We start from the raw sequence: 12,181 nt of genomic DNA on the forward strand, positions 1-12,181 counted from the left end.
ACACTTGTTGTGAATTGGCGCTTTACAAATAATGATTGATCGATCGGACATGTGGCTACAGGAGCGGGGGATCAAAAAGACCCCGACCTTCCGGTTGAGAGACGACTGACTCTCTTAAAACCTGAAATCATTTGGTTTGGTTTTTGTTCCGCACCACATTTATGGATTTGGGTCACATTGTGTTTGCTCATTCTGCACTCAGGGACGTTGAGTGCTTTCTCAATAATAATTTTCCTCCCTAATGATGCACAGCTAGCAAGCAGCTACGGGTCATTCTGTGTTTGTGTTTAAGAGGCGGTTTATACCTCACATCATCATCCGTCATGGTCGATCTGATAACAAGTGTCAACTCACAGATCCTCAGAGCTGTTGGCAATCAATATCTGATGACGAGTCTCGCCTTAGCTCCCTTTGTTAAAGAAATCAGGAATATTAAAAATCAAACATCTCTGAGGGGCTTTCAGGGGGAATTAAAAAAAAACACTTTTGTAAATCTCTATTCATGATAACTGGAAACTCTGCAGGAGAGAAGTTTGTTCTTTACAGGATTCAACTTTCTAGATAGCTCATATTGTCATGAAACATAAAATGTATCACAACCAGAATGTAGTCATTGTGTTCTGTTGTTTCTTGCCTTGCACTAGTTTGACTTACTAATGGCCACAATTCCCGAGAGCTGAGATCACACAGCTTTTAAAATGCTTGTTTGTTTTTTGAGTTCTGATAAGGGCGGGGCAATGAATCCAGTTTCAAATACAGTTACAGTTTTGGCTTCCCACGATCATGAAAACAAGATAATCAAGATTAAATGATAACTGTGCAGCACGCCGTGTTGTGCTCATTTGGTCCAAAGGTTTTTGTCCCGTGTGCTAATGTGTTTGTTTTTATTTTTTGGTCACAAGAGTACCTCACCACTACCTCAAAAACATACTTAATATTCATGTGTTGCTTGTTTAGAGTAGTGTTGTAGTCAAGACCACACTAACTGAGACCAGAGTGTTTCAAGACAGAGACAAGACCAAGACCAAGGCAGACCAGAGACTGAGACCATAAATATCACTGAAACGTCATCATCTTGTGTGCAGGGGGCGTGTCACTCACTTAGTCTTTAACACTGGAAAGGTTGTGGCCGTAACCAGGGGAACAAAAAGAAACTACAAATGAATTGAAATTATTTGTTCTTTTAGAAAGAGACGTTTTTACTTCTAATCACAGTGATGGAAAAAAGCTTGTCAGTAGTGGTCTTGATTTAAAATCCTGAGTCCTTCCTGTCTAAGGATGAGACAAGACCGAGTAAAAATGCTTTTGATTCCGAGACGAGAGCGAGACCTTCAAAAAGTGGTCTTGAAACCGGTAGTGTGGTAGTGTTTGATACATGCACATGATGCAGATGTTGTAAAATCAATAAGCAGTCGTGTTTAATAATCGTTATCTCATTATCATTTAAATTAATCGTGATTATGATTTCTGCCACAATCGAGCAGCCCCGGCTCTGATCCAAACATTGTGATTCCATCTCAGGAGAATCTCAACTCTGATTGGCTCTCAGGGCATAGCGTCTCCATCGTACCTTAGGTGTCCTGCAAACATTTGTGTCCATCTGCATCGTTGAGTTGCCTACGTACGGGTCGAGTTTTGCAGAAATAAAAAAAGGGCCATCCCTCCACACGTTCTCGCTGCAGCACTGTCAGCAGCCGTTTGAGAGAGAGGCTGAGGGGAGCTAATTAGAGTTAGCTGAGGCTCAGATGAACCAGGCCAGGTCACGCTAGAGCTCACACATCAGGTGTGTGCAGGACTCACTTCACCTTTCAGTAAGCTCCGCTCTAATACACCACACGGGCCTGTCAGACGAGTCAGTGATTATTATTTTAATTAGATATGAGATCAATAAATCTGTGATACTATTAATGGGACCTTCAGTGAAAATTCAGTCAGAAAACTGCCCTCTCTCTCTTTCTCTCTCTCTCTCTCTCTCTCTCTCACTCTCTCTCTCTCTCTCGCTCTCCGCTCCATAACAACAGTTTTGGAACAACAACTGATGCTCTACCCATATGACCTCATGGTTACCGGGGCGATGGGGATTCCTGGCGCAGAGAGCAATGTGATTGGCCGAGCCCGGAAAGGAGCTCTTAAATGGGTCAAAGCAGTCAAGTGTCTCCACGGAGGATGTGTGTGTGTGTGTGTGTGTGTGTGTGTGTGTGTGTGTGTGTGTGTGTGTGTGTGTGTGTGTGCGCATGTGAGTGTGTATGTTTACAAAGAGAGAGCTGATTTCCTCATCTGTACACAGAGCAGTGATGAGTGAAGCTGGCGTAATTATAAAACCATCGTCTGTCCTCCGTCCTCCCACTCTGTCTCTGTGTTTCCTTCCCTTTTCTGTTTCATCACTTCTCTTGTTTTTCTGCCTTCCCTCCCTCCCTCCCTCTCCCTCCCGATGTATGGATGCACCCCGTCCGTCTGTGCTGGGACCGTGGAGGCCAACAGTGACCCCACATGGCTGCATCATGAAATGCTTTGCTGGGCTTTGTAATGGGGAGAAAACACATCCCGAAGATGATGCAACATGCTCCCATATTATGGTCAGAGAGAGGAAACCGGACTGAATTGTGAGTGTTGATTCTCTGGTGATACAATTGGGCTTCCTGTGCTGCTAATGAGTGTGTTTTGAAGGAGGACTGACTGGGATTGTTCCTCTGAGATAATGAGACGATCTTCAAACGAGGATTTTGGCTGAGACTTCTGTTTACTGCCTTAAAGGGGAATTCCTTTATTTATAGTCCTTAACCTTTTTTTTTTTTTAAGTTTCTGCACATCTCCAGTAGATCTCTTCAGCCTGCAGCAGTGAGACAGGCTGTAATGGCTGCAACATAATCCTAAATCGGTCAAAGTGCGTCCACTAAAAGTTGTTGGACAGGCTCAAATTGTTATTCTGACTTTACAGAAAGGATCCTTTCAGAGGAATATTACCAGAAACAGATGTTACATCACTCTCTTGACATAAAAACTGAAATATGTTCTGCATAGTTAATTCAAATTACACTATAACACAAGAAAACTAACCAATCCAGGCAGCAGTAAACCAACAACTCCTGTGTTTGACTGTGAATATTAATGGATGAAGCCTCAGTGACGTCACCCGTCTGTTCCTGCAGTGGGCTTTAGAGTCCCATCGATGGCGGTCTCCATGCTGGAAATGCTGTCTCAGCCAAACTTTCAGTCAACCTAACGACTCTTAAGGCTCTTAACGTTGCACCCGCCTGTCAATCACGTACAAGCGCAAGCGGTGGAAAAAATTGTTCTCGGCTCGAGCTGCAATCACCTGTGGTCTGCATTGTTGTGTTAGCATGCTAATGTTAGCGCTCTTCAGTTAGCTCGTAACTTGACACAGAACGGACGTGATCTAAAAACTCTAACTAACATCCAAATAATCAGTGAGTATGTTCTTCTTCTTCTCTCTAGTTCTTGACTAAAACAGTTTTTATACACAAGGGGAGGAGCCGGCCGTCCCGTCCAAGTAAACACGGCTCTGACAACAACACAGCCGGCAGGACTCGAGCTTCTCACTCATTGTAGACAGTCCTTGTTTTTGATCTGCAGACTAATCAACACTAAATGCAGCGGGGGCCTCTAATCTTGTCCGGCCTTTATTTGTCAAAACGTGCAGCAACACCAGGCTATTAAAAGAGTCCGGGCCATCTATTGGGATGATCTTTAAGTTTAAGTTTTTCAGTTTATCATGCATTTCATCAGATTACTTCCTGAAGCCAAAAAGGTTCGATTCCACATCGGATCACTGAATCCCCACCTGCCCTTCAATGATCACACTGCCATTTCTTAAAAAGTACTATAACCGTTTTAGAGCAGCACAGAGGGTAGATCGTTTTTCAGACTCAGTCTCTTATCTGCGGGGAGGGCAGCGCTCGGGCTCGGGTCAGAGCTGCAGTGTTAAAAAGGTAAGAGTGTACGAGGGGAAGAGAAACCGCAATGCAGACCTCCCCTCCGGCACGGCTAAATAAGGCGTCAAGTGTGTGTGTGTGTGTGTGTGTGTGTGTGTGAGACACCCAATCCCTGGAGAGGACTGGTGTCAGGTCCGGGTCTCTCTGCTCTATCTCACGCTTCTCTGACACACAGAAACATGGTAAAAGGGGAATCTATTCAAGTGTTCTGTTATCGATTAATCAGGTCTTTATCCTCATTTCACCGACACTTCCTCCAACAGGTTTTCTGTGTGTGAGTGTGTGAGTGGGCGGGTTCAGGGGGGCCTTACTTGAAGTTTCCAGGGTGCTGGCTGAGGGCCAGGTTCATGGTGTCCAGAGCGTGACGGTGGTGTTTCTGGGCGCTCAGCAGCAGCGTCAGCAGGTGGAGCGAGTGAACGTCGTCCCCTCGCAGAGACAGGGCCGCCTGCAGGGGCTCCAGGGCCGCTGACACCTGCCAGACACAGCTCAGGTAACACTTACAACCTGCAGTGTTTTCTAAAAAACTAATCAAATCAAAATGTTAGTTTACCTGTCGTACGAGAGCCAGCTGCAGAGACAGGTACATGGCGATCTGAGCGTCCTGAGGGTCTAAGGAGTGCGCTCTGTGCAGGAGAGAGAGAGAGAGAGAGAGCACCTGCTGCTTCATGTAATGTCGTCTAGACAGGTAACATTTCTCTGTCAGAATGTCCAAAAAACAGCAGATCTGTGGCCAAAAATTATTTGTTTACGATTTCACCAGTTTCTCTTTGACGTAGAGAAGTACCAAAACATAAACACGTCAGAGTGTAGGCTCAGTCAACGCTGAAAAATGCCATTTATTTATTTATTTACTTCAACTTTCCTTTTTTTTCTTTACCCTAACAGTTGTTTGCTAGCATGGCTATAAAACAAAATGCAAAGGTCAGACAAATAAAAACAGGCAATGAACAGAAACATACTTCTTCAAAGCTTGTAGAGCTCGTTTGTTGAATTCATCGCGGTCGGCTTTCAGAGTGGCTGCAGAGAGAGAGAATGAAGAGTTTACTCAGTCAGGTTACACTCAATAAATCAGATAAAACAAAGTGGGTGTCACTAGTCTTTGCATCTGAAAAGAGTGAAGTGTTTGCTTTCTTGATGAGAGAACTGATACAACAGAGACCGCTAGCTTAGCTTAGCATTAAGTGTAGAAGCAAAGGTCATATTCAAGAAAAGATAAAACAAACCTACATGTTTTCCTCTCTCCTTTTTCTAGTATTTTTTTAAGCATTTCAAGAGGACTACTTGGTGATCCGAGGGAGAGGACGTTCTTGTTATTTTAATCTCTGTGTTGCTTTTTTTTGCTCTTACCGTCAGAGGCCTGCAGACTGCAGCTCAGTCCCAGAGACAGGTAAGCTCTCGGTAAAAACTCTCCGGCTTCTTCTCCCATCGACATCACAGTCTTTGACAGGGCCTCAGCCTCCTCAAACTGCACACACACACACAAACGTACTTAATGAACTTCTAAAGCAGTGGTACTCAACTAGTATAGCCTCAGGATCCAACACCAACTTCACCATGAAAGATCATGACCCACATTTTCTATAATTTCAGTATAAAGTCAGATTTATATCATGAATAAAATGTGAAGTTTGGACCTTGGACGCTCCAAAACCAAAGAAAAATCTCTCACACATCTATCTCATAGGACAGGTGCATAGAAGAGTATGTGTCCATCAAACCTTACAGGTAAACTCCTGCACACTGTCTAACTTGCAAACAGACATTTATTGGTAACGTTTTGGTACTAGGTACTCTGCCTGAGCTTGTTTTTACCTGTAAGTAACTACAGTATTTTATTTCTAGGCACACATTCACGACCTGCTGAAAACAGCTCCTGGCACGAGGTGACACATAGCAGTCAGCTAGCAGCTCCCACCTGTCACTCAAAGAGGCCACGCCCCCTAATTCTACATCCCTTTAAGCCTTAATATATATATAACAGGAGAGTTGTATAAACATTCAGCTCGTACAGTTGAAGAGAGAAATGAGATCTAGAGACCCAAACTGTTTTTGTACCAGACTGTAAACATGTTTATTTTAACATGGAGCTCTATGAGGACTGACTCACTGCAGGAGACACTCTAGTGGACACTGGAGGAACTGTAGTATTTGGCACATCAGGCCCTGGTGGTCGTTGCGATTGTTTTAAAGACCTGCTTTTGCTTGATAAAATTAACATCCTGATAAAAATCACATTCACAGTGACTACCAGATGCACTTTACTAGCTTAGCTTGTGTTAGCTAGCTCCACCTCTTGTCCAAATATGGTTCAGAAAAAAACATTTGTTGGCCACAAATGGTATATTCGTGGCTGCTAAAAACCAACAGATGACGTCTAGGTGGCTACATCCTTTTTCATTGACTTCTATGGTTTTGTGCTGCAGTTCTGTTAAAGGGACCTGCAGCTTCTTCTGCAGCATGAGTGTGTGTGTGTGTGTGTGTGTGCGGAGAGGAAAGTGTGTGTGTGTGAGGTGCAGCAGGGAATGGAGTCTTGATGTCTGAGCGTGCTGTGAGTTTAGTGTGAGGACAGTCAGAGTAGATTCAGTTGAAGGACGACGCAGAGTTTGCTGAAGGACACACACACACACACAGACTCGCTCGCCCACACACACACAGCAGACTGCAGGCGGTGTGTGTGGCCGAACTGAGCCGAGGAGAAAGTGTGTCAGAGTGTGTGAGGTATGACTGGTGGAGGGCGGGGGGCAGGTGGGTAGGTGGGCGAGAGGGGGGGGTTATGTCTTTGACAGCACGCCAACTGCTCTGACACCCTCCTCCTCCTCATACCTCCCTTCATCCTCCTCCTCCTCCTCTCTCCGTGTGTCTCTTTCTGTGAATCCTCAGTTCAAAGCCTGCACACAATAGCAGCCATTTAAACACACAGTGCGTCCGTGCACATCCGAGGAGGATTAGGGTTTTCTTCTTCTTCTTCTTCTTGAATGGTGTGAAAGAAGAACTCGTCGCTGATGTCGGTTGGAAACCTCGCATCTGCAAAACTGCTCTCAAGGAATTTTAAAAAAGCAGCTCTGCTCTCAGAGGGTACAGTTAGCAGAGATGTGACGAGTCAGCAGAGGGCTTCATGTTATCTGCGATCGTTCACTGTTCCAAAACATTATGAGTGTTAGAAGAAGCAAAGGGAAATAAAATAGGCTGACTATTTTCTAAAGCATTAAAGCTCCTGTGAGGAGATTTTATTTGGTTATTCAAGAGTCTGAAATGAATCCTGATGTTTCTACATGAGCTACAAAAACCAACCACACCATCATAAAGAAAAGATGGTTAATGTGTGTGTGTGTGTAAAGTTATTTTTATAGTTGTGTGTGCTGTCAGCGGGTTGGATTCAGACGAGGAGATCGACAGCACGCTGCAGAAACACTTTGTTTACAAAGGGGAGGGGGGGGGGAGCATTTTCCCTTTAATGGTTGAAATTGTGACTTCCTTCTCTTTACTTCAGAGTACAGAATAAGAACGATCCCTCAGTTTTGGCCTTTACATTTTTCTGTACTTGCAGCCGAAACACAATGAACAGACACAACAATGTTGCTGGGTGGATTATGGTGCTAACTGTCCGGTGGGGCTGATGGTGGATAATGGTGGCCCATTTCTGTAATGCCCCGCTGCACTGTGGCCGTAGAGTCCCATTGTGATTAAGGCTGTAAGCTCCTTAGTGTCTCCGGCCTGCCATGATCTCCAGCCTCTGACAGATGTGCTCTATCCACTCGCCCCGTTAGCTCCTCTCTCCTAATCTCTGACCCCTTTCTCTCTCTCTCCCTCTGTTTGTCTCGCCCTTACCCATTCATCCTCCCTCCCTTCATGATGTCACCCTCTCCGTCCTGATCAGGAACAGCAGGACTTTTCACTCTGCCTCAGTGACCTCAGAGTCAATCCTCGAACATTAGCGACACAGAGCGGCTGCGTTTCGGCTGCGCTGCATGTAGACCTGACTCTACCTTTCAGCTTATCATCTTATGAGGAGGCAGGTCGAACTCCATGAAAGTGAACATGCATGGATTACTAAACTGACTGTACCCAATACTACATCACAATGCAGACTTGTTTTGCATCTCTTTTGTTCCAGATGGAAAATAGATCCATGTCTGTAATCTAACCTTTACATGCACTTTGTGTTGACATAAATGGATGGGTGCTTTAAGTTAAATCTTCCTATAGTGACCCCTGGAAGTAAAAACGTAGCCCATAGTCACCCTTATTTTTAAAGGAGCAATATGTAACTCTGACACCTAGTGTTTAAAATGGGTACTGCAGTCCAAATTCAAAACATTATAGAGAGCTGTCTCCCCCTCCTCTCTAGAGTGGATGCTCACACAGGTCACCATGTGGTGGACTCTGAAGCTTCAGTGTTTATCCAGCTCTGCATCGGTCTGTAAACCTTTCTGTGTTCTAACCTCTCTCCATTTTTCAAAAGCATCTCCAATATTGATTCTAGTTTGAGCACGTTTCTGCTCGTGGAGCTTATTAGAAACATGCAGAGGCTTTTTAGGTCGGGTACAATCACTTCTATCTGAACCACTTCTCTTGCCCGCTTCCATCACTGCAACATCTGTTGGTTTGACCTGATAACTGGTCTCATATCTGGCAAACCGAGGGGCGTCCAAAACGGCAGAGCGGGGGGTGTCTTAAACCCGCCTACCTTCTCTGGTCCAAACAAATCCAGAGCATTCAGGAGCAGAATCTAAAGTTAGAAGGAGGACATACTGGCTGCTGCATTGTTGTCAGAGAAGCCAGCACTTCAACATAGCATGTTTCTTTAATGTCTGATCATATAGTAAGGTCACTTTATCATTTCACTCACTACACATCTTACTGATTGGACCTTTAAGATTACTTATCAGTGAGCCGAAGATTAAGAGGGAATATGGGCAGAGAGAGTCCGGGATGCACAAAATAGCATAACGATCTGTAGAGGAACCTGCAACCAGTGCAACGAGTACTGCTTCTGTGTAGCTCTCTTTCTCTGCAGCTCAAAAATGATTTTTTTTCTCCATCAACAGCCTCCGTCATTTGACACAGTTTGTGCACCTGAAGAACTTCAAAATACTTCAGTGTTTAGTCTCCACCTTCAAGGACTCCAGGCGGTTTAACTTTCAAAAAAGAACAAGTTTTATCCCTAAATCTGAATGCAGAGGATGTTGTGGACGGGGAGACAGTTTACAGATTGTTGGTTGCGTTCAGAAACATTTATTTGCTACAGATTTTACAGGTCAAGAAATGCAGGAAACTGAGCCAATGACTGAAATGCATCCTGGGAATTGTAGGCACTGCAGGCACGGCTACAAAAATACCGCACCACCAGAGTCAGAAAAAAGCGGTCTCTGTGGCGATGTTTGGTTAACACCAGGGTTTGATTGACAGCTTTTCACACCAGCGCAGAGTGAGACCATAAAGTCATGAGGAAAATGTTTACCGAGGAATTAAATAAACTGACATGTAGGACCATGAACTCAGAAACATCTACACAATCAGACCTACTGGGAGTCGCCCCCTGCTGGCCATTAGAAAGAGTGCAGGTTTACGACACACTTACCTCACTTTTTAAACAGGAAGCTTTATCCACTTCTTATCAGCCTATGTTACCACATCACACTTTTGCATGTTAGCATGCTAACACTTTCTAATTACCAAGCACTAACCACAAAGAACAGCTAATGCTAACGAGAGTGTCATGTGTTCATGTATGTTGACTAATTTAAATGTCGACCTGAAGTCAGTGCTATGTGAAAAGCCAAAGGAGCAGCGAATTAATTGTGAATCATCTGAAGGGATAGTTGAATGTTTATGCCAAATTTCATGGTCGTTCTTTCTAAAGTTGTTCAGATATTTCAGTCTAGACTGAACATCAGAGCAACAGGCTGCAGCTCCACAGAGCCCCAGAGCTGTGAGCAAAGATGAGCAACTAGTACATCAAAGTTAGAAAAATAAAACTTAGGTTTCTGCAGTAGATCTATTTTTTTTCTGTTTTATTCCATTGACATTTTAGCTCAAGCTTTGAGAAGTTTAATGCAAAGACACCTCTTTTCTTTTTGTGGTTTCAAAGGGTTTCAAAAGAGACGGAGAGTTGGGCATGCACCTCTCAGACAATCTACAGAATATGAGATTTTGTTGCAGCAGTAAATATGTTCCGTTTATTATTCAGATCATCTAATATCAAATGGATGTTGTTCTACTGTATCTACTCTCCAAATAGAGGAGTTATCAGAGCAGCACAGAGCTGAACAAACAGGAGAACAGCTCCACCTACAGGAAGTCATCAGAACTACATCTAAAGATCAACAAGTTTCTCTGCAAAACATGAATCAAAAACATCAGAGCAGCAGCAGTGAAAGCATAACGGGTTAATATGAGGCCATTTTATTAATCAGCATATCTCTCTCTCTCTCTCTCTCTCTCTCTCTACAGGTGTGTGTGTGTGTGTGTGTGTGTGTGTGTGTAGTTTTGTGTGTGTGTGTGTGTGTGTGTGTGTGTGTGTGTGTGTGTGTGTGTGTGTGTGTAGTTTTGTGTATGTGTGTGTGTGTGTGTGTAAATGTTTTGTGTGTAATCACCCAGTGCAGTTGACCAATGCAGACTTTAGCAGCCAATAGGGGCAAAGACGGATCCTCTGGTCTCATCCTGCTGCATTCTTTAAATACAGACACCGCACCGACGCCCTGTAACACACACACAGACACACACACACACAGACACACACACACACACACACAGACACACACACTATGAATGATATGCACGCAGCAGACTGATGAAATTGAATCAAGTGTAAGCGAGTGAATCGAACACGCATCATCTGTCCTTACACAGCCCTAACAGACCCATTTAGACACACAGTCACTTAATACATGTAGGCCAATCATTAATGGACCACATGCACGCCTACATGCATGCACACACACACACGCACAAACACACACACACACATTCAGTGGCTTGGTCCTAAATAGAAGCGGATGTGACAACGCTGAGGCAGCCCCTTCTCCTTCTACGGAGCAGCAGACTATTTCTAGAGCTCTCCATTGATCTGCAGTGTCACTTTATCCTGCAGCAAGGATCAATGTGTCACACACGCACGCACGCACGCACGCACGCACGCACGCACGCACGCACGCACGCACGCACGCACGCACGCACGCACGCACGCACGCACGCACGCACGCACGCACACACACACACACACACACACACACACACACACACACACACACACACACACACACACACACACACACACACACACACACACACACACACACACACACACACACACACACGTACACACTCACGGGAATGTCAGCTATTTCAGCTTCTGTTGAGGATTCCCATTTGGCAAAAGAAATCAAAACGATTTAACTTCATTTGGCAGGGTAAACTAATGATTGTTTTTTGGAGAAGAACAAATGTACCTAATAGCAAAGTTAAATGTCCTGTTAGACAGAGCTGAGGCTGCAGATGATTGATGTCTCCTTTGGGTGTGTCTAAGTGTGTCATGGTGTGTGTGTGTGTGTGTCTTGGGCTGATATTTAAGGAGAAAATGAGCTCACCTTCCCCGCCGCCATGAGTGACAGGCCCAGCTGGTGCCAGAGGTGGAACTCGTTGAAAGAAAACTTCATGGCTCGCTCCAGACACTGCAGACACACAAAGATGTTTAAATGATTGGATTTATTCAGGGGGGGTTGAGCACAGACGGTACAGGTGGAGGCAGAGAGTCTCACCAGTTGAACCCAGACTAAAAGAAAAGTGTCTCCCTGAACTTTTTTTCTTTTTATTTGAGACATTTTGGGGTCTGAATGATTAAAATGGTCGCAAAGATTTTTGATTGTCTCAGGTAGACGTCTTCAGCCTGCAGCAGTGAAACAGGCTGTGATGTCTGCAACATGATCCTTGATAGATCACAGGGCGTCCAATCACGGTTCATGTCCCTTGACCGGCTCAGATTGTGTCTGACAACATCACAGAAAGAATCCCTACAGACTGAGGAAGATAACTTTTTAACCATCACCCCAGACTCCATTGATAAAAACTGTAGGATTTTCATTTTTCAATACCAGAGGTTGCCATTTGGTCTCCCTGTAGTCTCAGTGATGTAAAAGAAGGACACTGCTGCATCTTTGAATGTCTTACTTCACTTTAACAAACTCTCAGACAGCTCAGCTGACGAGTCCAAAGTAATATCCACCTGA

At 44.4% G+C, this 12,181-nt stretch overlaps 1 protein-coding gene across 2 annotated transcripts in view; it reads right to left on the reverse strand.

Annotated features, from left to right (window-relative positions):
- ttc7a (tetratricopeptide repeat domain 7A) overlaps positions 1 to 12,181 on the reverse strand; it is a 57,675-nt gene that overhangs the window by 26,899 nt on the left and 18,595 nt on the right. For both annotated transcript variants that reach the window (XM_061040699.1, XM_061040701.1), the window contains exons 11-16: positions 11,543 to 11,626; positions 10,550 to 10,654; positions 5,301 to 5,418; positions 4,913 to 4,970; positions 4,504 to 4,576; positions 4,265 to 4,425 (exon numbers count right to left, since the gene is read on the reverse strand). In XM_061040699.1, the coding sequence (XP_060896682.1) occupies positions 4,265 to 4,425; positions 4,504 to 4,576; positions 4,913 to 4,970; positions 5,301 to 5,418; positions 10,550 to 10,654; positions 11,543 to 11,626 (599 nt within the window). The remainder of the gene's footprint in view (positions 1 to 4,264; positions 4,426 to 4,503; positions 4,577 to 4,912; positions 4,971 to 5,300; positions 5,419 to 10,549; positions 10,655 to 11,542; positions 11,627 to 12,181) is intronic.

This window comes from Labrus mixtus, chromosome 6, assembly GCF_963584025.1.
Source record: "Labrus mixtus chromosome 6, fLabMix1.1, whole genome shotgun sequence".
Lineage (NCBI taxonomy): Eukaryota > Metazoa > Chordata > Actinopteri > Labriformes > Labridae > Labrus > Labrus mixtus.